Source organism: Orycteropus afer, unplaced genomic scaffold (assembly GCF_000298275.1).
Source record: "Orycteropus afer afer isolate SDZICR_OR568_19922 unplaced genomic scaffold, OryAfe1.0 scaffold00217, whole genome shotgun sequence".
In the NCBI taxonomy this organism is placed as follows: domain Eukaryota; kingdom Metazoa; phylum Chordata; class Mammalia; order Tubulidentata; family Orycteropodidae; genus Orycteropus; species Orycteropus afer.
In genome coordinates, this window is record NW_006921804.1 from 1,629,093 (window position 1) to 1,656,696 (window position 27,604).

Here is a 27,604-nt window from a genome sequence, read left to right on the forward strand (position 1 = left end):
GACCGGGAGCCGTCCCCGGACCCGGGCACCATGAGCCAAGGCCCCCCGACAGGGGAGAGCAGCGAGCCCGAAGCAAAGGTCCTCCACACTAAGCGGCTTTACCGGTGAGAGGGGCTGGGGCGTGAGTGCAGCAGCCGAGGAAAGTGGGGCTACAGCGAGGGGCGGGGCTTCCTGGACGGGCAGGAACTAGGTGTCGGGCTGGGGTGCAGGCGAGGAACGAGGGTGCAATTTTGGAGGGAGCAGGAGGGGCGGGGCTCCGTAACCGGGATGGAGCTGAACCGAGGAATTGGGTGGGTGGGAGGTTTGGAGGGAAGCACGTGGAGGAGTCCCCTCCGTAGTGAACTTGGGGTGGGCGCTAAACTTTGCGGATTAGTGCCAAGAGGGTGGGAATAAGGGGCTGGAAGAGTAAGGTAGGTGAGGGTGGGGCCATAGATGGGGAAGAACCCGGAAGGGAACGGTGCTTAGAACCGTGTGGGGATTCCTGCGAGTAGTACTTAACAGGGAAGGAGCCCCGGGCTGAAGTCGAGAGAGCCAGGTTCAGGTCTTTGCTTTGCCGTTTTCTAACTGTGTGACCTTGAGTCTCAGTTCCTTGTCCTTAAAAGGAGTGATTCGGCTTGGATAAGCTCTTGAAGTCATCTATGGCTCTAATTTTTGTGAGTCTGAATGAGAAGAAAGCTGGAAAGCTAGTTGGCATTGGACTGGAAGGGCCATGAAAGACTTTGGGTTCAGGGTATTTTTAGGACATGGGTGCCCACTTCGGTACCCTTGGGAACTCCTGAGTCCTGCCTTTCTCCTAGCCTCATGACTGCATTCTCTTGCCAAGGAACTTCCTTTCCAGGTTTCTGATTTCCACCGTGCTGCCCACACTCCTCAGGTCACATCTTCACTCTTCATCACTCTATTGAGAACAGGGGAACAGTCTAATAGGAGCTTTTCCCACCCAGGGTTGAGGATTTGGGGAGTAGGGCACCAGGACATTGGCCCCATAACTGGATCAGAATAGCATGAAGCATAGAGACCGAGTTGAGTTTTTTGCCTTCTGTTAGGGAAAAGAACTCGACATTTTCATGTAGCTTAGACAATCTAGAACAGAGATGTTTGCATGAGGAAATGACCCTTAGAGCCTTGGCCTCTTTCTTGGCAGTGAAAGGGTCAAGAGCATGTTGTCTTTTTTTCCCTGAGCAGACATTCAGCCTGCTCTGGCTTTCTAAGCCAGAAGGCAGAGGGGAGCATAGGCTGCTCCAAAAATAGAAAAGTGATCCAACCCAGCAGTCCCTGGGCTCCCACTGTGGGCTGCCCCAAGCAGTCCCTAGGCAAGTAAAGAGTTAGCTGGGGGTGGCACGTGTGCCTCGTCATGTCATGCTGCCGAGTGTTGGTACTGCCTGTCAGACAGCGTGGGCAGTGTCTGCAACATTCCTTACTAGTCTCTAGCTTTGGGGGATGGCTCTGGTGGTCATCCTTCTTTTCATTCTTAAATCTGGTTCTTTCTCAAGCCAGTACTTTGATTGATCTTACTGACTTAAGCTGGTGTGTTTGTATATGTGGTTTACATGTATGCACATGGGTATCTCTACCTATAATTGTATGCTTTGAGCAGTGTGGAAATTTGAGGCAGCCAGTCTCTATTTTTATTATGTGTTGTAGCAAGAGTGATTGGTGGAAGGAAACTAAGGAAGGAAGATCTGACTTCTGTGCCCAAGATAAATGTTAAGATTGAGAACCTGCCACTCAGAACTCCAGTAAATTTGGGGAAGTCCCATAACTTAGCTGTTTACGCATGAAATTCTGAAATGTTTTTAGAACTTTTCTCAGAAGAAAAGGCAACAGGAGAAGGGATGCTGGAATGGATAAAAGCACTAATTAATTAATTAGACTAATTAATTATTATTATTATTATTTAAAACATTTTTTAAAAAGTGTAACACTGTGCTAGACCTGGGGTTACAGTAGTGAATGAGACACAAGACTAGTTTCTGTTCTGAACAATTTAGTGGAGGAGCTTATGGTCTGATGGGGAGTGGGGAAAGAGTACTGAGTCCTCTCATATTTGAGAACTTGCAATTAGAACTTCTTGAAGTAGAGATTATTAACCATTTTTGGATTGGGAATCTAAGCAGAGCTCTGGAGCCTCTCCAAAAACACAAATGCATGTATATACATACACAAACACCAACACTTAGTATCTCCATGGCATTGAAGTTAAGAAGCTCTGCCCTGGAAACTAAGCTGCCATAGAGTAACTCACTGATGCAGCCCCAGACATTGAGGCCAGGCTGGCTAAAAGGGCTTGGCAGCCATCTCTAGACAGCCCAGAGGTTTCCAGAGAAATGGTGAGCTCTCAGATTGCCTGGGAGAAGGCCTTGATTACCTTCCCACCCACTCATTGGAGTGCAGGTGGTGACTTTGTGCTTTACAGGATGGCTTTTATTGGGATACTGCCTTAGCTACCCTAGCCCAGGAGCACAGCTTGGTTTGTTTTGGGAATCATCATTGCTAGTTTTTTAGTTGTTTTTCTTCCATAGCTATGCCTGTCATCCTCTTGGTTTTACCCTTCTAGAGATGTCACCTAGCTCTGGGATTTTTTGGCCATTCACTGTAGGCATTTATTTGCTGTGATGACAGTCTGACTTCTCAGTGTCTGGCATTTCCCTCTCAGCCTTGAAAGAGTAGAGACTAACACTTACTGAGCATTGCTGTTTGCACTACTCAGGTGCTGTTTTGAGTGCTTTATGTATATTAGCTAATTTAATCCTTACAAGCTAGATAATACTTTCATCTTCAATTTATAGATGGGAGAACTGAGAGATAATGAAGTTAGATATTTGCCTAGGACCACTTAGCTGGTAAGAAGTAGAGCCAGGATTTGAACCCAGGCAGTCTGATTTCAGAGCCTGCACTCTTAACTATATGCTAAACTAACAGTTCCTTTAGTAGAATCCAGAAGACTGGGCAGAATGGTGAAATGGATGGTCCACTTTTACAACTAAGCAGCTCAGGAGTCCTCCCTTACTTTTCCATATCCCTCTATTTCAAAGCAGAATTTTATACTAAGGATGCCTTTCCTTTGTGTCAGATAATAACCTCTTGCATAATAATAATTTACTCGTTCTGTCATTATTTATTGGATGCCTATTTAGTACCAATGCTATATGTAAGTTATTTTATTTTATCCTCATAACAGTCCTCTGAGGTACCTGCTATTATTATCCTCATTTTTATTGATGTGATAACTAAGGCTTAATGAGGTTAGGTAATTTGCCCAAAGTCAGAGTTAATATAACACAGCCTGAGTTCAATCCCTAGATTTTCTGCCTGGTATCACAGCCAGTTCTCTTTCCACTGAGTGAGTCTGTGTTACAGTTTCTCTTCCTTGACCCTGTTGACATTTGGGGCCAGTAATTCTTTGTTTTGTTGGGCTGTCCTGTGCATGGTAGGATGTTTAGTGGTATCTCTAGCCTCTCTTCACTGAATGCTAGTAGCACCCCACTCCCACCCCAGAGGGCCTACTAGATGAGGATGGAGACTTGTTCATCTTGTTTTATACAGAACTGACCCTGCTGCCATCACCCCTAATTCTTTAGCTTTTCCTCTAGAATCAGCATCCTAGTGTCCTGTGTACCATGCACAAAGCTCAAGGGCTGTTTGCCTCTCTTTCCCTGCAGGGCTGTGGTGGAGGCTGTGCATCGACTTGACCTCATCCTTTGCAACAAAACTGCTTATCAAGAAGTGTTCAAACCAGAAAACATTAGCCTGAGGAACAAGTAAGCTGTAGACTCTAAACCACAGATTCTTACTGTTTCCCTGCCCTCTCCACCTGATACCCTGTCAGACATAGCACCTTTTCTCTTACCTACTGACCTGGTGATATCATGATAGGCTGTAAATTCTCTGGCCTTTCTTGAAGAGGAGATGAGGATCCTTTAATCCATCTGTAGCTTGTACGTATAATAGACTGGTACCACTGAAGTACCATTTGAATCGTAGGAGTTGGCCAAAGTACATAATGCAGGGAAGATGGGAGAAAAATATAGAAGAAAATGAAGATTATTAAAATTTTTACTGTTTCCTGCCTCTATCTTTTGGGGCTCCCACTGCCTTCCTAGACTTCTGTTATCTTAGGTCATATGGACCCTTTGGTGTTTCTTTGGGAGTCCCAGGGATTCACTGGTGGGTATATTGGCAGATGCCTCCTTGCCCTCAGTCCTTGTGTCTCCCACCAAAGGACAGACAGTCTTTTTCATGCTCTTCTACACCCTCCCAGGCTGCGTGAGCTCTGTGTTAAGCTTATGTTCCTACACCCAGTGGACTATGGGAGGAAGGCTGAGGAGCTGCTATGGAGAAAGGTATACTATGAAGTTATCCAGCTTATCAAGACTAACAAAAAGGTAAGGGAAAGTCCTAGAACTTGGGAAGGAACTTGTCTACAGAGAGGATGCTAAGGATGGAGGAGACAGCTAGAAAGTGGGCCAGAGCACAGTCAGGAGGGGAACCAAGGAAGCAGTGGCAGAAAGGATCAGGGAGGTAGGCCTAATTAGCATTGGAGAAGGAGGGGAGCCTGGTCCCAGATGGGAAGACCAAGGTAGATCAAAGGGTATGGAGGTATTGCATGAATAAGAGGAGTTGTAGGTATTTGTAGAGTTAAAAAAAAATGTGTCTATATAAGTTTATTTCCTCAGTGAGGTGGACAGGTATGGAGAGAGAGAGTGGGACTCTGTGCCTGTTGCTTAGCCATCCCCTTCCCTTTTCCAATCTCCAGCACATCCATAGCCGGAGCACCTTGGAATGTGCCTACAGAACACACCTGGTTGCTGGGATTGGCTTCTACCAGCATCTTCTCCTCTATATCCAGTCCCATTACCAGCTCGAACTGCAATGCTGCATCGACTGGACCCACGTCACCGATCCCCTCATAGGTCAGTAAAATCTGAAATGTGGCCTTGAGGAGCAGGATCACGCACCTCCACCTCTGAACTTTTCATCCCTAAAAGTTTGTGGAGCTTGTGACCCAGCAAGGCAGAGAGTGTTCTAACAAGACCTACAAATAGTTCAGGAAGTTCTAATTCATCCAAATAAGCATATGCAGAGATCTTAAGGAAAGAGAGAGGCCTCTGTTGGTCTATGATTCCAGACTGATGCAGAGTCAGGGGAGAGAAAGAATGATCTAGAGTAGATCTGGCACTGGAAAATGGTATTAATAGCATTTCTTTTCTCACAGCTGTTTTCTCAACTGACTTTGTCCAGCACTGTTTCTTCTCACTTTAGTGCTTGTTTACCACTGTTTTATGAACATTGAATTTTTAAAGAATGTTAGGAAAATTATGGATATTGTCTCAAGTGTTGTAAACACCTTTGCTGCTAACTGAGGAACTGGCATCTATGGTTTACCTCCTTTTCTTTAGTTTAGCCACCCTTTAGAGGTTCTTCCCTCAACTCTCTTGCTTTCTACCTTTTCCATCTCCTACTCCATGCCCTTGCCCTCATCAGGGCACTGACATTCTGAATTAGAGACGGAGGTTGTGTCCTTATCACCACCATGGCAGCATTCTGTAGTGAAAAGCAGACCATCTGCTTCTGGGGACGTGCCTAGTCATGACCATGATGCGGCCTGTAAAGCAGTGGTTCCATTCTTGAGATTGTTGGATCTATATCAGCTCTGTGGATAGAATTCATGGAGTTCCTTTAAAATCGTAATTCCACTAGTCTTTAACTGAGAGGTTAATTATAATTATAAATTAAGCAATACCATAATCATCATCATCATCTGTAGGCACACTTGTCGCTTTGTTAGCAATAAATCACAGCAGATATTATCATATCACAGTAATCATTATTGATATCTTGAAATGTATTTTATGCTCGTCACCACCTTGATACAGGTAGTTGCTGACTTTCAGCGGGGTTCTGTTCCGACAACTCAGTCTTAAGTTGCTTCTGATGCAAGTCAAATACCTCATATTTCAGAAAGTTTTCATTATTATTATCTTTCATTATCATCTCTATAAATCCAGCAGTGTTTTGGATAGTGAATCATAAAATTGAGCATATGCAAGTGAACTTCGGAGAATGAAAACATCAACAAATTATGCACTGCAGCGTATTACTAATAATAAGATATATATATTTTTAAAAACAGATGGTTATCAGTGTAGCTCGTTGTAACTTGAATATGTCCTAAGACTGAAACTACCTTTAGTTGTTAGATCCTCTACTAGACCATTATTTAATGTGTTAATAGGAAAATACATGTGCTGTCTAGCAGATGTTTTAAGAAAATGCTTTGATAACTGTTTCTCAGTATATTTGTTTTTCATTGTATTCCTATGTATTTTTTGCATTAGAAATATGTTGAACCAAAACATTATTTTAAGATAGCATCCATAGGCTTTACCAGATGACCAGAGGGGTCCACAGTCTGAAACTATGGTTAGAAACCTTTAACTCAAAGGGCTAATTCCCCAGTACACTTTCTTTGAATCCCTTTCTGACCTTCTCCTCCCCTGTCAGTCTTCTCTTCATTGATGCTGCAAAAAGTGTATGGGGAGACATTGACCTCTGACTTCATGAGGGGCAGATGGAATCACCATAAGCAGCATTAGCCCATGGCTGATTCCTGTGAAGTGGAGGTCAGACATGCCACCACCCTCCAGTCTTTTTACCAATTCTGACATTGTCCGTCCCTCCCATGGCACACTCTGCTTCTCTGCTGGGTTCCGTTGCAGTGGCCACATAGAACTCACAGACAATACTCATGATTATGGGGTTTATTAGGGAAGTAACAGATTATAATTCAGGAACAGAAACAAGATACAGTTCTTCAGTTCTTTAATCAGGGCAGCTTCTTCTTAGGCATGCTGCAGGCATGCTTCTCTCTGGCCTCTGCCCTGCTCAGGCCAGTGTTACAAAGTTCTTTTAGCTTAGCAAGTAAGCACCCAAAGGCACCCCATTCCACCAGCAAGCCTCTTGCCCAAAGGCACTTAGTTCTTGCTCCGTGGGCTGGCAAACCTGCTGCTCCGTCTCATGCTGGTCTCTTGGTTCTTCTGCCTCTGCTGCTGCCATCTCTCTGCCAAGAAGGTCCAGTGCAGGGATCTAGGGTCCAAGGATGTGCTCTACTCCTGGCTACTCTTTCTATCTTGATGGTAGTGAGATCCCCCTTTTCTCCCTGGGATGGCTCATTTTAAGCTTAGTGGAGTGGCAAAACTGACCAATCTCTACCTTAGGGTTCCACACACCTTATCTGCACAGTCCCACCTATACAAGGCTGCCATGTGCCTTATTTACTTTATTAACAATCTATCCGATTTCCTTGTTAGGCCATAAGCACCTCACATTTACATAGGCCCACCCAGGTCACAAAGACCAAAGCTAGAAGAGCCATACCAAGTAATTCACTGTACCACAGATGCTTTCTCAATTCAGCTAGCTCAGAGGTATCTCTAGATACCTAGGAAGGGCTTTTCAGAATGGGAGCTTGACACCTAGGAGTGGCTGCATAGTAGAGTGATTAAGAGGATGGTGTCTGGAACCACACTGCCTTCTGAATCTTGGCTCTCCAACTTGATGCTATATGACCTTGATTTTCTCACTGTAAAATGGGAGTGATTGTAGTACCCATCTCATGGAGTTGCTATGAGGATTAAGTTAATATTGTCAAAAACTTAGAACAGTACCTGGGACATGGGAAAACTGCCTCCCAAAGAGCTCGTGCTCTCTAAACTGAAAGACGTGGGTGAAAGGAGAGTTGAAAGTTCAGGCATATTTGGGTTTGGTCACTGCCAGTCTACTCAGGCAAGGCAAGCTCACCTGTCTTGATCATGACCAGACCCTCCTTGGATCATCTTTTCCGTGGACCTCTCTCTTCCACTAGACAGAGGCCAGGAGCATTCGCTTTGGCCTCATTCAGATTCTGCTTTTCCTGGTAAGTTAGTTTCTCGTCTTTACCTAAGTTTTACCTTCATATGGGTTACTTCTACCAAAGGCACTTGTGACCTTCTTGACACTTGAACCTCACCTCTGTCTTCTTTCTGGAAGCCTTCCCATGAAGACCTTTTACATGATCTTCTCTGTTAGAGCTGTCCTAGGTTGAGGGCCCTAGCTCTCTTCCAGCTTCTTTCTGCCCTGTGAATGAATCTGTGACCCTCTCCCTACCTGTGTCCTGGATGTATTATCTTTTCTGCCCCATGAGACAGTCTTCCATGGCTAGTCCTGGATTTGCAATCTCTTGTCTCTACTTAGGAAAAGTGTTTCCCCGTAGGCTAAGGAGGCAGAGGAGTGGGCTTATTAGTGTCTCTTTGTTTCTCTCTCAGGATGCAAGAAGCCAGTGTCTGCCTCAGGGAAGGAGATGGATTGGGCACAGATGGCATGCCACCGATGTCTAGTGTACCTGGGGGATTTGTGTAAGAATCTGCATCTTTTCTTTTTCTCTCTTTGGACTACAGAGCAAGCCCAAGCTACTTTAGTTGTTGGTCCACCCTTTATTTGATTGGAGAGCAGGAGGAGTCATTTGGCATCTGATAACTTTTTTTCTCCAGTCTGCCTATAATGATCCCTTCTTTTCATTGCCCTTCTCTGAGTCAAAGAGGGTCAGTGAATACGGGAATAAGGAAGATGTCTTTGAGCTTTGTGAAAATCAGGATGGTAACTGAATTAGTGGATTAGGAAGATTTTAATTTAATGTCTTTCTTCTTTTTTGGGGTTTTCTTTTCTCTTCATGGACTCCTAGATGAATAGGAACTTTAGCAGGAGAGAAATTAAAGACCTCTGAGAGGACATATCTGCTTGACAGATGTTTTTAAGAATGGAAAAACACTGTCTTGTTTTATGGCCCTTGGGTCTCTAGTTCTGATAGACAGAGGTTCCTCATGTGGCTGCTGGGTATATTATCTCTTAGTGACCCAAGGCTTCTTCTCTCCTTGCCCCCATCCCACTCCTAGACTCCTCATAGGACTAGACTGACCGGAGTACCCTTAGTGTCTTCCCTTTAGAATCGAGCAGTTGTATTCCAGAACCAAATAAGAGTGATCTTTCCAAGCTATTATATAAATGCTGCAGCTCCCCTCCACTGGGAAGAGATAATCAAGAAGAGCCTGTTACCTTACAAACACTAAATATTCTTTACATTTTGAACCTACCAGCAAGGAAGAGAGAGTTGAATGATTTGCCCACTATTGTTGTTGTTGTTATGTGCCATTGAGTCGGACCCGACTCATAGCGACTCCTCCTTGGGTTTCTGAGGCAGTATCGCTACGGAAGTCGATTGCCCCATCTTCCTTCTGAGGAGTGGCTGGTGGGTTTGAACTGCCAGCCTTCTGGTTAGCAGTCAAATGCCTTAGGTACTGTGCTACCAGAGCTATATGCAGATTTAAGACTATGCCAGAGACTCAAGCTATGTGCCTCCTAGCTCAGGTATCTTCCTTCCAGGCTCTTATTACAATTCCTCAGAGAAGACTTCCAGATGAGGGGAGGTTTTCTGAAACATGGAATTACTGCATTTCACTTCCCCCTCTTCTCTCTCGCAGCACGGTATCAGAATGAATTAGCTGGCGTAGACACCGAGCTGCTAGCTGAGAGATTTTACTACCAAGCCTTGTCAGTAGCTCCCCAAATTGGTAAGTAGATCCCTGCTTGGGCCTTCCAACCTAGTAACATTTTCCAAGAGGAAGATGATATTGTTGAGATGGCAAGCAGGTCATCCTCACTTTCCCCAAGCTCTTCCTCACCCTCAGCTCTTTTACTATACCTTGGTCATGCATTCTCCCCCTTGTAATGCACACTCAGAAGACAGTAGAAGGGGAAGAGAAATGGGAAAGTCTTAAACTAAGAAGGAGGGAGGCAGAAGAGAAGAAAGAAGATGATAGCTTCTCTGTCCCTGAGATCTCTTTAGAAAGAAGAGATTGCACTTTGGCTGTAAGAGAAGGGCTGGAACTCCATTATAGGAAGAGATTAGAGTTAGCATGTAGGAAGGAGAACTCGGGTGAGAAATTGATCTGGGAAGATAGAGGAGAGGGCTCCATGGAGTCCATCACCTGGGAAAAGCCAAAGAAATGGCACCCCTTCAGTGCTGGTAACCCCTGGTGGGCCAGGAAGTGAGAAGAGATCAGTAATCCCCTGGAGAAAAGATTAAGCTATTAACCATGTGAGACACTGGTGTCGCCTGCAGATCAGTTCATGTCCCCACGAGCTCTTTGATGCTTAGCATTGTTTGGGCCTGGGTGTTTCAGGTGAGTATTGTGGCCTGAGACTGCACAACTCTTTCTCACCAGGAATGCCCTTCAACCAGCTGGGCACCCTTGCAGGCAACAAGTACTATAATGTGGAAGCCATGTATTGCTACCTGCGCTGGTGAGTATTAGTTGGCTCTTTCCCTGCTCTGCTTTGCTTTCTCTCTTCCCTTCTTCCTTTCTCTTTAGTTCTTGGCTGGAAATGATAGAGGAATGCTAAGCTTGAAGAGTTCTTCCCCTTAGGGGGACCCTGACACAGCCTTGCTGCTTTTCACTCAGCCAGATGGACTCATAGGCACTTGGACAGCTAAAATAGCTATATTATGCAAAATACAGGATTGCTGTCTTCTTGGAGAAGGAATTATAAATGTTAACCAAAGTGACCTCTGATAAGAACTTCAGATTCCTAAGCTCCAGTATCTCTTTCTAATGTTACTTTGTTGTTGAGAATATACACAGCAGAATATGTACCAATTCAACTGTTTCTACACGTACAATTCAGTGAAACTGACTGCACTCTTTGAGTTGTGCAACCATTCTCACCCTTCTTTTTTGAGTTATTCCTCCCACATTAACAAACTCACTGTTCCCTAAAGTTCCTATTTAATCTTTTGAGTTGCTATTGTTACTTTGATCCCATTTGATAGTTCTTAAAAGAACATGATACTCAAGGCAGATATATTTAACAGTTAAACTAAACTGTCATTTGCTTTTAAGAAGACTTCATGGGATATTTTTGTTTTGAAGTTTTAAAGGTCAGGGGTTTCATGGGTTGATCCAGCTTCAATGGCTCCAGGAAGTCTGGAGTCCATGAGAATTTGAAATTCTGTTCTGTATTTCCCTCCCTTTTGATCAAATATTCTTCTATAGAATCTTTGATCAAATTGTTCATTAATGATAGCCAGGCACCATCAATTCTTCTGGTCTTATGGCAAAGGAAGCAGTTGTTCACAGAGGCCACAAATTCCATGTCCTCCTCCTACTGTCCCTGATTCTGCAGCTTCCTCTATTGCTCCAAGCGAACAGAGACCAATTGCTATCCCTTAGATGGCCACTTGCAACCTTTTAAGACCCCAGACACTACACAGTGAACTAGGAGGTAGAGCTTGGGGGGGAGGTATTACTGCTTCTTAGAGTCTGACTTTCAGAATTAAAGATAATTTTGTAAGGGCACACAAATTTGATGAGGCTCAGGGTATCGAGTCATCATAACCAAATGTACATAAGGCTGATAGGATGCAGTTGGTTAAGTTACAGTGAGAATAAACTGCTAGGAAAACTGAAAAACTTACTGTTGTCACTGAATCATGGCTATAGTCTACTTGAGAAGCCAAATCATTCTCAGAAGAGGTTGTACAGTGAGTGGGCTTCAAAGCAAAGGGAATAGGGTGATCTTTATAGCTTCAGTGGGCAAGCCCTGAAGTGATTTTCACAGTTCTGCCTGCAATTCCACGTGCTGTGATCCTTGGTTCACCAGGTCGAGGAAACCTAGTCCCGTGTCAACAAAGTATTTGCTCTCCTATTCTAGATCAGTGCAGAAAGGCCTTTGTACCACTGTATTCATTTTAAACAGAGTTACCAAGTTCATAACCTGTTAACCCAACTAACAAGAACTAAGTTAAATTTGTAACGTACCATAGACTTAAGTGTCCCGTTATAAATATAGAGAAGGTAAAGACATCTTTACTTCGATTAATCCAGAAGAAGTTTTGTGTGTGTGTGTGTGTGCACGCACGCACGCGCATGTGCATACACACTTTGTCAGTGAAGAAAGATAGTGCCGTGAGTTTTTCACTTTGCATATGTACATAGGAGGTGAGACGGGGACAGCCTGTATTTACCGGAGTCCCTAGTCGGTGCAAATAGTCAGCATGCTCATCTGCTAACCAAAAAGTTGGAGGTTTGAGCACCTTAGGAGAAAGGCCTGGCAGTCTACTTCTGAAAGCAGCTTTTACAAACCCTGTGGAGCACAGTTTAACTCTGGCTGCCTGGGATTGCTGTGAGTCATTATCAGCTTGACGGCAACTGGGGTTTTATTGGTATTTACTAGTAACATCATTCCCTGAGGAATTCCCTGGTGGAATGACCTTTCCTCTCTCCATCTCTACCCCTGCCAAAATTCAGCAATTTGCCTCTGTCTCCTTCAGCATCCAGTCAGAAGTGTCCTTTGAGGGGGCCTATGGGAACCTTAAGCGGCTATATGACAAGGCAGCCAAAATGTACCACCAGCTAAAAAAGTGTGAGACTCGGAAACTCTCTCCCAGCAAGAAGCGGTGAGCAGTGCCTGGGGGGAGGCACGGGTCTTTCTGCAGTTGGTGCAGTAGGACCGTAGAGACTCTGGAGCCATTGAACATTTGCCTTGGGCTCCTCTCATTTCAGATGTAAAGACATTAAGAGGTTGCTGGTGAACTTTATGTACCTACAGAGTCTCTTACAGCCCAAAAGCAGGTAAGTGGAAAAGCACATGAGTAAGAACTGTCCCCATGTAGGACAGCTGCTTTATGGGGCAGGATTTGAAGGGAAGAGAGTGGAATGAATGTTGAATTCTATCTCTTAGTTGCAGTTTCTCCACTCAGTCTTTTCTTGGCATCCCTTACTCTTTTTCCCAGTTTGTGCTTATCATCAATGTCTTGGGGAGCTCTGGTGGCATAGTGCCCAAGGCATTTGACTGGTAACCAGAAGGCTGGTGATTCAGACACACCAGCCACTCCACAGAAAAAAGACTGAGCAATCTACTTGTGTAAAGATTTACCACCTCGGAAACCCGACAGGGGTTGCTATGAGTCAGCATTGACTCCATGGCATTGAGTTGTTGTTTTTTTTTTTTTATCAGTCTCCAGGCAGCTCATCCTCCGGCACATAATGGGTGCTTAATAGATGTTAAATGAAGGTATGGCTGAGTGAGAAGCCTTTCCACAGTAGTATCTGTCCTTCATGTTTTGTCTGCTTTGGGAATAAGTCCAGTATTAACCCCTGCTATACTCTCTCAAGTCTGCCCCTCAGGATCCCTTAGTTTTCTCTGAATCTTGTATTCCCAATTTTTTGCCTTCCCCAGCCCAGTCACTACCTCCCCTATTATTCCTACCCTTCTACAGCTCAGTGGACTCAGAGCTGACATCACTTTGCCAGTCAGTCCTGGAGGACTTCAACCTCTGTCTCTTCTACCTACCCTCCTCACCCAGCCTCAGCTTGGCCAGTGAGGATGAAGAGGAGTATGAAAGTGGTTATGCTTTTCTCCCGGACCTGCTCATCTTTCAGATGGTCATCATCTGCCTTATGGGTGTGCACAGTTTGAAGCGAGCAGGTAGCCCTCCCCATAACCTTTGGAATCTTCACTGCCCTTTTCTTCAGTTTGTTACTCCTAAGCTTTCTTCCACAAACAGCCCCTTCATCATCTGTGTCACTGCTTGGCTGTGAAAGGGTAAAGGGTATGAACCCTGCCCTACAGGAGCACCTGGGGAATAAGCAAAGGCAATCATACATTCACCGGCCCCTACACACATAAACACCCTCAGCCAGGAACCAGACAGAAACAGGATACTTGGCTGATCCAGAAAGATTTCAGACCTTGTCAATGGGGCAGTTAGGCAGTTATAGATGCCTTTCTGGCAGAGGAGTATGGAGAGCAATTATGGAAGGGTAGGGCAGGGCTAGATATGCAAGTGTTTGGGGCATGGGAAAGAGCCTGTGTGAAGGCATCAAAGCCATGGAGGATGAGGGGGGATGACAAAGAACATAAGCTTACCTGAGGAAATATGTTGTGACCTGGCACATTTCAGATTACAGAGGGATAATGGTGTCAAGACCTGGGAAATCTTTTCACTTAGGAGTATCTTTGAGAGGTAGTTGTGTCTTAGAAGGGTTGAGAACAGGTGAGATGGGTTGGAAATGATGCCTACTCACCAGCGTCTCTGGCCCCTAATGCCTGGCCTTCCTGGCTGTAGGATCCAAGCAGTACAGTGCAGCCATCGCCTTTACCCTGGCCCTGTTCTCCCATCTCGTCAATCATGTCAACATACGGCTGCAGGCTGAGCTGGAAGAGGGCGAGAACCCCGTGCCGGCATTCCAGAGTGACAGCACAGGTGCAGGAATGGGGGAGGCTGTGACTGGAAAGGTTGTCATGGGCCATGGAGAGCAAGGAAGGGGAACATGAGACTTATGGGGGAGGGGTGGAGGTAGTATTAGAGAACACTTCCTGGCTTTTAGGCCCACTCTTCTAGGCTCCACCTGACCTTCTCTTCTCACAGATGAGCCAGAGTCCAAGGAACCACTGGAAAAAGAAGAGGAGCCAGATTCTGAGCCTCCTGCAGCACCTCAAGTGGGCGAAGTCAGAAAGAGCCGGAAGATTTCCCGTCTCTCTTGCCTGCGCCGCCGCCGCCACCCGCCCAAAGCTGGTGATGACAGTGACCTGAGTGAAGGCTTTGAATCTGACTCAAGCCATGACTCGGCCCGGGCCAGTGAGGGTTCAGACAGTGGCTCAGACAAGAGTCTTGAAGGTGGAGGAACAGCCTTTGATGCTGAGACAGACTCCGAAATGAACAGCCAGGAGTCCCGATCAGACCTGGAAGATATGGAGGACGAGGAGGGGACACGTTCCCCAGCGCTGGAGCCCTCCCGGGCCAGGCCAGAGCCTCCTGAGTCCCTCAATGGCCCACTGGGCCCCAGTGAAGCCAGTATTGCCAGCAATCTACAAGCTATGTCCACCCAGATGTTCCAGACTAAGCGCTGCTTCCGACTGGCCCCTACCTTCAGCAACCTACTCCTCCAGCCCCCCACTGAATCTCACACCTTGGCCAGCTGTAGGCCCTGTGTCAATGGGGATCTGGACAAGCCCTCAGAGCCAGGTATTTGAGCCTCCTGTCAGCATCCTGCTCTGGTTTACACCCCACGTCAAGGGCACTCACCTGAGGGAGCCACTTTCCACTCTTAGCTAGTGACCTCTCATCTCTACCATCACTGCCTTACCTTTAGCCCTCTACCTGTAGTGGAGCCCATGAAGTTCTTTCCCCTGAGAATTCCCTCTCCTGGTTACTTCCTCATTACTAGCTCCCAACCCAATTCTTTGTCTTATGGAGACTTTTGGTCTTATGTCTTCACCCTGCTCTCAGAGTTTGGGACTTTCCTTGCCATATAACAACCGTAGCTTCAGCTTCCTCCCTTGGTGCCATCCCAGGTCCCTCCAGAGCTAGAAAAACCAGCCTCTACCAGGGCAGGTAGAGTACTATGACACTTCTCTCCTGAGGATCTTCCCTGCAAAGGGAGTACCATTTCAGTAGCAGTAAGCAACTGTGGAGCTTATTCTCTGCCAGCCACTAGCCTGCTTTTTGTTTGTTTTTAAAATTTTTACTGTGATTTGGGTGAAAGTTTACAGAGCAAATTCATTTTCCATACAGCAGTTCACATACAGTTTGTCTCCTGACATTGACTGCAGTTTTCCACAGTGTAACAGCTGTCTTCCCACTTCCTCCCCGTAGCCACCCCTTCCATGTGTCCTTCCCTCCCATGCACTCCTGCCCCCCTGAGCTGTCTCCCTGTGTGTGCATAGCCCTTCTATTCTCCCATGATCTCTCTGAGGAGTGTACCTACCTAATGTAAATGTTCAGCTCATATGTCTGTCTTTTGTTTGGCTGGAAGCCCCAGGAGTGGGTTCAATTCTAGACCTGGAGGGCAGCTTGGGGCCATAGTCTCAGGGGTTTCACCAGGCTCTGGTTGGTCCTTTTTCTTTTCCTATGATTTTGAGTTTAGTTCTACATTGTTCTCCCACTCTATCCAGGATCTCCTACATAGATCCCCCTCTTGAGTAGTTGGTAGTATAGTAGCCAGGCACCATCTAGTTCTGGTCTCATATATATAGGCTGAGGATGTACCCAGTCCCTTGTCTTTGGTTGTCTTCATTCTTCTTTGCTCTGGATGAGGAAAGCCCCATCATTGCTCCTACATGGGTGCTTGCAAGCTTTTTTTTGCCAGCTGTAGGCCCTGTGTCAGTGGGGATCTAGACAAGCCCTCAGAGCCAGGTATTTGAGCCTCCTGTCGGCATCCTGCTCTGGTTTACACCCCATGCCAAGGGCACTCACCTGAGGGAGCCACTTTCCACTCTTAGCTAGTGACCTCTCATCTCTACCATCACTGCCTTACCTTTAGCCCTCTACCTGTAGTGGAGCCCAAGATCCCACTTGCTACTGGTCAAGGTAGGATGTGGAACATTATTTCGTGTAATATGTTATGCCAATTGAGCTTGATGTCCCCTGCGACCATGGTTAGGCTGTACTTTTTTAAGTGGGTGTTTCACAGCATTGTTGTAGTAGAAACATTGTTAACCTTTTTCTAAATGCTGTCCACTTAGTGTTAACTCCATGCTTTTGGACATGGTGCTCCCTCTGGACGGAACATACTTTTTTTCCCTTATCCCAGGACTTTCTCTTGGCTAATTCACTTGCCCTCTAGATTTTAGCTTAAAAATCACTTCATCTGGGACTTGTCTAAGGCTAGGTTCGATTTCCTTCCTGTGGGCTGTAGCTTTCTATTCTTTTCCCATTCTAATGAAGTTGTCTGTTGACTTGTCTGACTTGTCTGTTGCTGTATCTCCACTACCTGACACAGTGCTTGGCACATGGTTGGGGCTGAATGAATGAAAGAAATGAGAAGCTGATGCTCAGAGAAGTGAAGTGACTTGCTCAATGTCATAATCTACAAAGTAGAATAACTAAGAGTTGAAAGTATTTCTGTAGCACTGTACCCCTTTTTTCTCCCCCTCCCTTACAGCTAGCTCCCCTCTGACTAACTGCCCTGCCTTCTAGCATAGAGTAGGCATTTCACAAATATTGGTTGAGTCAATAGCTATAGACCAGCCTCACAAATTAGCTTAAGTCTGACAGAATCGTATTTAAAAGACATGAGGTCCTTGGCTTAAAAGCAACCAATTAACGGGCCTGGAAAAATTGGGCAGTGGTCTATAAGGGAATTCACTACCTCTTGGCTGTCAGAATTTTGCAGAAGAGGCCAGGCAGGGCCAGGGCATGCCTCCCCCTGCAGAGTCAAGGCCTGTTGCCAAGTGCCTATTAGTTGTTCATCTCAGTTTTTTTTTTCCTCTATTCACCCACCTCCAGCCTCTGAGGAAGGCTCTGAGTCGGAGGAGAGTGAGTCTAGTGGACACTCCTCTCGGAATGAGCGCAGCGTCCAGGAGAAACTGCAGGTCCTAATGGGTGAAGGCCTACTCTCTGCTGTGAAAGTCTTCCTGGACTGGCTGCGGACCAACCCCGACCTCATCATTGTGTGTGCTCAGGTGTGTCACTCCACCCCCACTGTCCTTGGTCAGGTCCCAGGGGCTGGAGGAGGGCACCAGGAGGGCCTTGGAATTCCCCCAGATGGTCTCAATAAGACAGGAAGGATTTCTCAGCACCCACTCTGCTGGACCTTTCTGCTGCTTATAAGAGAAGGGTTAGACATGGCTTTGCCCTCAAAGAGCCTGTGGCCTTGGCTGGGATACAGATCTTGTGCATTGGGAACAGTGAGTGGGCGGCATATCTTGCTTTGTTTCCTCTACACCAGGCATAATGTCTGCCATTATGAGTATTGTTAGTGAGATGAAAGTATGTGTTTGAGGGCAACACTTGATAGTAGAGATTATAAGTACAAAGAATCCAGAGAAGGGAGAGGTGGTTAAGTAGATTGTGACAGAAAAGATGGGATCTAGAAATGGTCAGATCGTCCAACAAATGTTGTCAGGGTGTTCTAGTGTTCTAGGCAAGGGAACAGCTGAAGGAGAGTCGTGAGGCTGGGTGGGTGATCATAGCCCTCTCCTTCCCAGCTTCAGAGTCTCAGTCTTGAGCCTGTAGGTCCCTGAGGCTTTTACGCAGAGTGTTCTTTTATTTTAGTCACATGCCTGGCCTCCATGAAGACCCTCTTCTCTGTGGTCACCCCTTCTCCCAGCGAGAGAGTTGGAAGACAGGGTCAGGCACACCCTTGAGTGTGTCATTGTGTCTTACAAAAACTGGTTCCTCAGTCATCATTAGTCATTGAGGGAGGTGTGGTAAAGATGGCAATGCTGGATCATGACCCACAGAGCCAAAATGGGTGTGATGACTTCTAGATGTGAAGTCACCTCCTCCAGCACTAGCTATTTTCAAGATCCAGGAAGTCCTTCCTGGAGTCTCATGCCCTCTTTTCATGAAGTATCCAGCTGCTCCACGTCATGTTCAGCAAGGCTCCATTGTCCCCCTTCCGCATTCCTCAAAGGACCAGCTCTTGTTTTCCAAGTCTTCCATGAGCCCCTTGGCCTCTTTTATTAATATTTCCATTAATTCTTCCAAGGCCTCTGACTGTAGTCTTAAACTCTCCAAATGTAGTGCTTTTCTTGCTCATTGCAACTCTCCAACACTGTCCCTGGCTAAAGGCCCCTCACCCTCTGTCTCCCTAGAGCTCCCAAAGTTTGTGGAACCGTTTGTCTGTGTTGCTGAATCTGTTGCCAGCAGCTAGTGAGCTCCAGGAGTCTGGTGAGTGAGTCTCTTTCGCTGTTTCCCCTCTCTGGCCCCACCGTGCCCAGCCCCCTCCTGGTAACCCAGCCTGTGGGGTAAGGAGGTTAATGGGATTCACTGCCCAGCCTCTTAGTACACAGCAGTCATTGTGCTCTAGGCCTCTCCGGTTTCTCTTCTCATCCCAACACTGCCCCACTGCGGGCAGGTGGCCTGGGCAGCTTGGGAGTATGCTCCCTGGGGGGACGGCAGGGTGGGCAAGAACAGAGTGAGAGGAGCCTGGAGACAGGCCTGGTCGCTGGTGTCATCCTGCTGTCTGTGGCCACTGAGAATGGACTTTGACCTCCAGAGCTCATCTATCTGGCTCATCCATTCCTACCACTTCTCAGCTAGAAAACTTCACCTTCTCCTACCATTAAGACTCTCCAAGGGCTCTTCATTCCTCCAGAGCCCCTTCTCCCCTTTCCACTGCGGTGTAGGTATCTTTTCTGTCAGGAGCCTTCTCAACTGAGATGTCCACATTCTTGCCCTCCTGGCTGTGCTCCACTAACCCCTTAGCTCTGATATCCTAGAGCTTGCCCTGATTGGCCTTGGTGTATCTGTCTCTCTTTCCATCCCTTCCTCCTTCCCTCTCTCCCCACTTTTTGTCCTAGGATTATGTCCTGTCTTCATCAGCCCTAGTATTCCCAAAGGACAAGGGCTCTGTCCCTCTGACTAGGGGTTCCCCTGGCAGGTGGTCTGAAGTGTCCTTTCTCTCCCAGGCCTAGCACTGTGTCCTGAGGTCCAGGATCTTCTTGAAGGCTGTGAACTGCCTGACCTGCCCTCTTCCCTGCTGCTTCCTGAGGACACAGCTCTCCGCAACCTGCCCCCACTCCGGGCTGCCCACAGACGCTTTAACTTTGACATGGACAGGCCCCTGCTCAGCGCCTTAGAGGAGGTACGAATGATTCTCATGACACACTCTGTTTATCAGTCATACACAGCAAAGCAGGGCTGAAGGTTGGGGGAACAGGGCGCCCCTCCTATCCAGAAAGGGACAGTGTCTTTGGGCCACAGGTTGTGTGCTACATGAGCTGTTTTAGTGTTCTTCTCTCACCTGGGCATACTGTCCTTCCAGAACACCCACCTGGCCCTGTTCTCCACCTTCTACAGACGATGGGATATGTTCACCGTTCAGACTTTGAAGTCTTGCTTAGTCTCTTTTCTGCTATGGGCCTACCCTTCTTTGAGCTGAACATCAAACAGCTATAGAAAGTTAGAGTTGGAGGGGAATGTGCTGCTCACTCAGTATCGTGACTTTCACCCTTGAATCTGTCACCACACAGGCCATCAGGGGGCAGCAGAGAGAAGTCAAGCAAGACAGACCCCCTCTGCTGACAGACTGACAGACACACACACCCCCACACTCACCCCACACCACACCACACCACACACCCACCCACCCACCTACCCCACCCCTCTTGCTCCCTCAGAAACCAGAGCAGCTTGGCTTTAGACTATGTTGTATTTTAGGTTCTAGATAAGATTTTACTTGGTGGGGAGGAAGGGTTTTTATGACCCAAAAAATTAGTTGAAAAATGTTGATCTAGTCCAGTGCTCTCATTTTAGACGAGGAACCCAAGTCTCCTCATTCCCAGCCCTGAGCCCTTTCTCTTCTCAGCTCTGAGTAAACCATCCTAGGAATCTCCTTGCCCTACTTGCTTACTCCTTTCCTGGCAACGGGAGAGGCTTTGAGCTTCAGTGCTCCTCTTCCTGCTGCCACAGACCACAAGCCTCTCTGAGGAGCCCTTGTTGCTGAGGTGGCTGGGGACAGAGGGAGGCGGGAGGGGCCTGCTTAGCTGGTCGGGCGTGTGTCTCCATGTCTCCCACAGTCGGTGGTACGCATCTGCTGCATCCGCAGCTTTGGCCACTTCGTTGCCCGCCTGCAGGGTAGCATCCTACAGTTCAACCCAGAGGTTGGCATCTTCGTCAGCATTGCCCAGTCTGAGCAGGAGAACTTGCTGCAGCAGGCCCAGGCCCAGTTCCGCATGGTGAGTCAGGCCTTTCCTTGCCTGTCAGCTCTGCTGCCACTAGGTTCACTGAGAAAACCAGGGGAAAGGTTAGGGAAACCAAACCCGGGGAGAGGGGAGGCCTAGAAGGAAGTAAAGGGAGGGGTTGACAGAGCAGCCTGGCGCAGAGCCTAAATCCAGGCCGACCTGGGTTTGAGGACCATCTCTGTCATCTCTGAGCCTGTGAATTGAGTAAGTCACTTAACCTTGCTAAGCGACTTCCTTAGCAGTTATGTGAGAATAACAGAAGCAACTTCATAGGCTTTTGGAAAAGTGGAATGAATGATAATACATGTAAGGTTTTGAGAAGGATGAAGACTGGGGAATGGAAGGGAGTGGAGGGATATTGATGTTAGGCCCCATGCAGGTACCCTCTCACTCCACTAAATCTTAATCCCACCAAGGCCCCAAGAGTAGGAAGTGACCTGAGAATCTGCTCTATATCAGACACATCGCATTGGTATTTTAGGACAAGACAGTCCTTTCTCTTGTGGGCCTAATACTCCAGAATCTAGGTTCCACAGTGGGGCCTGTACAACCCTGGGCATGTTGTCCTCCCTGGGCTGAGTGTCACCAGTACGTATGGGGTATCGGCGCCTGGCATGGGAAGCACAGCCCACATGTCTCAGGAAGCCTCAGGGTTTCTTCATTCCAAGCCAATCCCCTCTCCTACAGTCTTCTGTTTCCCAGCCCCAGGCCAATACCTGTCACACCCTCTCTGGGCCCCTTTCCTACAGGCATTCTGCTTGGCTGGGAAAGGACACCAGCTCCTCAGAAACTCCCTTCCTTACTGTCTTAAAAATAACTCACATTTTATGTTAAGGTTATTATTCCTATTCCATTGGAGAAAACATACGGGGGTTACAAAAATAATTATGGGGAATTACAGTTTCAAAAAGTTGGGTTTTTTTTTCCCTCTCCTTTTTAAAAATTTTATTGTGATTTGGGTGAAAGTTTACAGAGCAAATTCATCTTCCATACAGCAGCTCACATACACTTTATCTCATGATATTGCAATTTCCCATAATGCAACAGCTCCCCTCCCACTTCGTCCCCATAGTTACCTCTTCCCTTGTCCTTCCCTCCCATGCACTTCCGCCCCCAAGTTGTCTCCCTGCGTATATACCCAGCTCTTCTATTCTCCCATGATTGATCTCTCCAAAGAGTGTATCTGTCTACTATAAATGTTCAGCTCATATGCCTATCTTTTGTTTGGCTGGAAGCCACAGGAGTGGGTTCAATTCCAGACCTGAAGGGCAGTATGGGGTCATAGTCTCAGGGGTTCCACCAGGCTCTATCAGACCAGCAAACTGGTTCTCTTTTTTTTTTTTTTTAATGATTTTGAGTTTTGTTCCACATTCCTCTCTCACTCTAAAAAATATTACATTTTTGTAGGCATTTTTTTTAGCTTGTAGCTCTTAAAGACTCCTGGGGGACAAGGGGTACCTGAAAGCCCCTCTCATGTGGTACTGGACGTAGGCCACATTACCGGGGATGCCTCCTGCTCTGCCTAAGTCACAGGCTTCTGCCCCAAGGGCCTGATCTCCTAAGTATAGCAATAGTAGTTGTTTTGCCATCTCTGTTCATTTACTGGAAGTTTTCTGTATGCATAGTATGCTTTGCTTGTGACAGACATCTCATTTAACACCCCCAGCAGCCTTGTGAAGTGAATGCTGGCATCTTCATTTTATAGATGCTGCATAGAAGGCCTGCAGTTGGACAGACCTGGGTTCTTGTCTTGGCTGTTCTCAGCTGTTGTGGGGTCATGACTTCTCTGAAGGCCAAGTGGACGTAGGAGCCTCTGTACCTACTCTCTAGGCCTCTAGTGTTTGCCTGGTTCAGAGACCCCTTTTTCCTGATGGAACCACTGAAAGTCAGTGTTCCCTCTGAGGAATGTACAGGCCCAGTCCATGTCCCCGCTGGACTGGTGCTAGCAGAGCCTCCCCTTAGAATCTCCCTCATGTGCACTGGTTCTCTGGGGTGACTCACACAAGTGCCCCATCTCCCTCTGGAACATCAGGTTTCAGAATTACAGTTTTAACCTAAAAGTAAGACTCAAAAGTTTGATTTCTACAGTGAGAAGAGAGGAAATTTCTTACCCAGTCCACTGACAGGGCCTGGGCTGGGGTGGTTCTCACCTAGGTTCTGGTCTTCTGCTTCCCTTCTTTCTTACACCAGTGTTTCTCAAAGGGGACACTAGGCGTTTGGGCAGGAATATTCTTTTTTTATTCAGGACTGTGTAGGGAAGTGCGGGGTGGATCTTGCAGAACCATAGTATAGTGATCACAACTGAATAGTTAGTATTGGTACAGTAAACCCGAACAAACAGTTGCCATCCAGCTGATTCCAGCTCACGCTGGCCCCGTGAGTGTCAGAACAGAGCTGTGCTCAGGGACTGATTGTTCAGAAGCAGATTGCCAGGCCTTTCTTCTGAGGTGTCTCCGGGCAGACCTGAACTTCCAACCTTTTGGTTAGCAGCAGAGTGCATTAACTGTGCCACCTGGGGACTCCTTTGAAAGGTACTAGCCATTTATTTTGTGGAATGTTTCTCAATTTGGGTTTGTCTGCTGTCTTCTCGCAATTAGGTTGAGGTTGTGCATTCCAGATGGATATTTTAAAGCATCACTCTGACGATGCTCCTTTGCTCATCAAAGAGCCTTCCATGTTTCCCCATGTCTTATAAGATAGTGTCCCCATCCTTTAACCTGGTCTTTCAGACCACAGGAACTTGGACTTCATCCAGAAGACAGAGGATTTTTACACAGGGGTATATGGGCATCACAGGGTTTGGAAAGATTGACTTGGTTGCAGGTAGAGAAAATGGGTTGGGTTAGAGGCAGACTAGTAAGGAGGCTGTGACAACAGTTAACTGAAGGATGTTGGCTTGGACTGGGATTGCAGCAGTAGGAATGGAGGAAAGTGGAGAGGTTTGAATGATATTTAGGAGGTGAAATTGACAGCACTTGGAAGCTAATAACTTCTGGGACTGAGAGAGTAGGAAGAGCCAAAGCTAACCCTGAGCTTTCTGACTTAGGCAGATGGTGGTGTCACCAAGATAGGGACACTGCAGGGAGAGGCTGGCTTCCTGGAGCAGATGGGGCTGTTGAGCAAGCAGTTGGATATGTGGATCTGGAACTCAGATGGTCAGGTCTGGGCTCAATCTGGAAGAAGCTGGCCAGTGGATGGTGATAGAAGCTGGGGGTAGGTGCATGGGTGGCCTCCCCTGGGAAGAGAGTACAAATTGAGAGGAGTCGAGTCCAAGCCCTGACCCAGCCAGTGTTTAAGGAGTAGAGACTGAAGGTGACTTAGGTGGGGAATGTGATGGCACAGCCAAGTGGCATCCTGCGCAGTGACAATATGTGACACCCCCCTCCAGCCAGAGTTCCCTAGAACAGCACTGACCTTCAGTTGGTGATGATAGAAGCTCAGATCGCACTGACAGGCTGTACATTCTATGCCTCCCTCCCCAGGTTCAGCAAGAATGACAAGAGAAGTGACTTTATGTGAGGCCACACCCATTTCAGACCCCAGGAATTCCTTTTGGTCTTCTTGGTCACTGGTCACTGAGGAAGGAAACACACCCTCAGCTCCTCATCCCAAACTTATGATTTGTCTTTTTTAACTTGTAGGCACAGGAGGAAGCTCGGCGGAACAGGCTAATGAGAGACATGGCTCAGCTCCGACTTCAGGTAGGAAAGCAAGGCCCACATGCTCTTCCTCTTCATTTTGTCATTGCCTAAACCCCACGGGCATTTGCACCCTCCAGCTGCAGTCCTTCCTGCTCTGTCCCGCTGTGGCCCTCCACTTCCCTCAGGTTGTCTTCCTGCCCTCACAGACCCCCACTCTCCTGCTCGCTGTTCACTGAACCTTAACGCCCCGTCTGCATTCCTTTGGTCTCGTTTCCTTCCTTTTCTCCTTCCCTTACCCTTTGTTTTTGTCTATATTTTGCCCAAAGCTATTGGTAGAAAGAGTGCCCTGTCCCCCTTAGCAGGTGGAGGAGGCCCTTCTGAACCACCTTGAGCACCACTCCTCCCTGCCCAGGCTGCAGGGCCCCCCACAGCTCCACCATCTGCCTTCTCTCACAGCTTGAAGTCTCCCAGTTGGAAGGCAGCCTGCAGCAGCCTAAGGCCCAGTCTGCCATGTCTCCTTACCTCGTCCCTGACACCCAGGCCCTCTGCCATCACCTCCCTGTCATCCGCCAGCTGGCCACCAGTGGCCGCTTCATTGTCATCATCCCAAGGACTGGTAAGCACACTGGAGAGGGTGGTGGGAAGGACAGGCAGAACAAAGATTAAAACCAACCCACTGCCATTAAGTTGATTCTGACTCATAGCAACCCCACTGGGCTTCCAAAGCAATAAATCTTTATGGAAGGAGATTGCCCCATATTCCTTCTGTGGAATGGCCAGCCTTCTAGTTAGCAGTCAAAAGCCTTAGGCACTGCACCACCAGAGCTCTGTTGGGCTTGGGATTGAGAGACCCTTATTTGGGGCCCAGTTGATACACAGTGCCTTAGTCAAGTCCTACAGCCTTTCTGAATGTCAGTCATTTCATCTTCGAAATGGGCCTCACAAGACAGTTGAGAGAAACAGATGAGAAAATTTAAGTGAAAGCACTTGGTAAATTTACAAGTACATTGCTGGCAGATGTCAGTGTTTTAAAAAACTGAGAACTCTAAAGAATCCATGGCCCCTTTTATTCCTGCAGTGTATACTGGGGTGAGCTCAGGTACTTCGTGCAGGGCCCCCGCCATAGCAACCTGAGCTTATCTGTTTTGTCCTTCCCCACCTCCATCTTGCCCACCAGTGATTGATGGTCTGGATCTGCTGAAGAAGGAACACCCAGGGGCCCGGGATGGGATCCGATACCTGGAGGCAGAGTTTAAAAAAGGAAACAGGTGAGTGAGCCTGGCTGGACCTGTGCTGAGCTCCCTACTGTGTGCTTGGCAGGAAGCTAGATCTAGAGCTGCTGAGATGAGTAAGACACATACAGTCTCTGCCCACCTTTTTTTGCTCACTGCCTAGGGACAGTGACAAAAGAGATAACTAGAAGTCACAGTTTTAATCCAAGCTGTGAGTAGTAGCTGAGCCCCTGTTCAGGAGAGGTATCTCCCACTTTAGGGCTGGGTCAGGTGATGAGGTCCCCTGGGGTGGGAGCCCTTTCATCAGGGCAGCCTAGGACCTCCACCTCCCACTGAGCTGAGGATGTGGGAAGGGTCTGACCATCCAGGGAGGAGCAGATGGCAGTATATGCAGGTCCTTAGCCCAGCACAGGCCCTTCTGGCCTGTGAGGCCAGAGGACTACAGGGAGAACACACCCCTCTCCCTGCTGGCTGGGCCCCACCCGCCTCTTCATCTGTCCTTGCCTGGTCAGGAAGCCACACAAAGACTGCTTGTTTGGCCCTTGTCTCCAGAAGCCCTGACTTGAAAAGCATCTGTTGCTTCTACCCTCCCAGCTCCTCCTCTGGGAGGAACTAGAGAAGCGATGTTATCAAGAAGAAAAACGAGCAGCCAGGAAGCCGCTCCAGATGGTTCCAAACAGACCCATGATGGGAAAGATGAGCCCCCGAAGCCACAATGGTCTGCTCTGTATGAAGTACCCCTCCATGCTCTGCCCCCCATCTCCACTCTCATGTCTCCTTCGCAGGTACATTCGCTGCCAGAAAGAGGTGGGAAAGAGCTTTGAACGGCATAAGCTGAAGAGGCAGGATGCAGATGCCTGGTAAAATTTTACCCTCATTTGGGGAGCCTCAGGCTGCCTGCCCCACTCCTCCATGAACGCTTCCAGAAGCATGGGCCAGGGCCACAACACAGACTTCTGTACCAGGCAGCAGGACCAGCTCAGGCTCCCCACTCAACCTTCCTGGGGCCTCCTGCAGGTCTCCCTTTGGAGGGAGTAAGACGCCTGCTGTAGTAGCTGAGCCCCTCTGAGATGTTTGGGTGCGGTGCCTGCACACAGTGCTCCTGGGCCTCCCTGTAGCACATCCTCCAGGGCCAGCTTCCCACACCCACTGCCCAGGGCTCCCTGGTTCCTCCTCTTTCTTCTCTGGTGCCTCCTAGTGCCCAGTTCCCTGGAGATCCTGGTGTTCAGGCTGTGCTAATAATGGGCCTTGGCCCATCTTCCCCCATTTCTCCCCTAGGACTCTCTATAAGATCTTGGACAGCTGCAAACAGCTTACTCTGGCCCAGGGAGCAGGTGAAGAGGATCCGAGTGGAATGGTGACCATTGTCACAGGCCTTTCACTGGACAACCCCAGCACGCTTTCAGGCCCTATGCAGGTGGGTCATGGGCTGGAAGGTAAGGGGCAGGGTGGGACAGGAGGAGGTACCAGAGTGGACTCCATCCTCAAGCCCTCCACTCAGCTGTCCTTCCATCACCCCTGCCCCAGCCCTTTGACAACTTGTGCCATAGTTCAGGAGTCAGGCCCCCTCACATCTCTTCCCTTCGCTCTGTAGGCAGCTTTGCAGGCCGTTGCCCACGCCAGTGTGGACATCAAAAATGTTCTGGACTTCTACAAGCAGTGGAAGGAGATTGGTTGAGACTGACCCCCAGGCCCTGCTGTGGGGCTGACTCCAGATCTCTCCTGCCCTCCCTGGCAGCCAGAACCACCACCTGTAGTCACCCCACCACTCGCAGACTGACGCACGCACACAGGAAGGAAGCCCAGCCGCGTGCAGAGGCTGCAGGGAGGGGCCAGGAGCCAGTGGGAGGGCGGGGTCCCCTGTTGCCAAGCCGATGTCAGGAAAGCAAGGAAAATGCTTGGAGCAGGAGAGGCCTGTGGACCCCAGGCCAGCCTGCATGCCTCAGACCCCGTGCTGTCCCCAGGGGCAGGTGGCAGGCATGGGCATCTGTGTTTTATTGGAGTGGT

At 47.9% G+C, this 27,604-nt stretch overlaps 1 protein-coding gene across 1 annotated transcript; it reads left to right on the forward strand.

Annotated features, from left to right (window-relative positions):
* The first annotated feature begins 30 nt into the window (after positions 1-30).
* Positions 31-27,275, forward strand: SMG5 (SMG5 nonsense mediated mRNA decay factor). The gene is made up of 22 exons (XM_007948437.2): positions 31-104; positions 3,663-3,761; positions 4,262-4,385; positions 4,757-4,913; positions 8,304-8,393; positions 9,516-9,605; positions 10,260-10,338; positions 12,365-12,490; positions 12,597-12,665; positions 13,313-13,521; positions 14,162-14,299; positions 14,465-15,061; positions 17,324-17,499; positions 18,634-18,709; positions 19,450-19,625; positions 20,560-20,718; positions 24,366-24,425; positions 24,822-24,981; positions 25,543-25,633; positions 26,383-26,457; positions 26,876-27,014; positions 27,192-27,275. The coding sequence occupies exons 1-22, from the start codon at positions 31-33 to the stop codon at positions 27,273-27,275; spliced, it is 3,048 nt and encodes a 1,015-aa protein (XP_007946628.1).
* The last annotated feature ends 329 nt before the right edge of the window (positions 27,276-27,604 follow it).

Excerpts from the sequence above, each read along its gene's own strand:
- SMG5 (XM_007948437.2), top strand. The coding sequence starts at position 31 with ATGAGCCAAGGCCCCCCGACAGGGGAGAGCAGCGAGCCCGAAGCAAAG. Across the intron at positions 3,762-4,261 it reads AACATTAGCCTGAGGAACAA|GCTGCGTGAGCTCTGTGTTA; the intron begins GTAAGCTGTAGA and ends ACACCCTCCCAG. Across the intron at positions 27,015-27,191 it reads CGCTTTCAGGCCCTATGCAG|GCAGCTTTGCAGGCCGTTGC; the intron begins GTGGGTCATGGG and ends TTCGCTCTGTAG.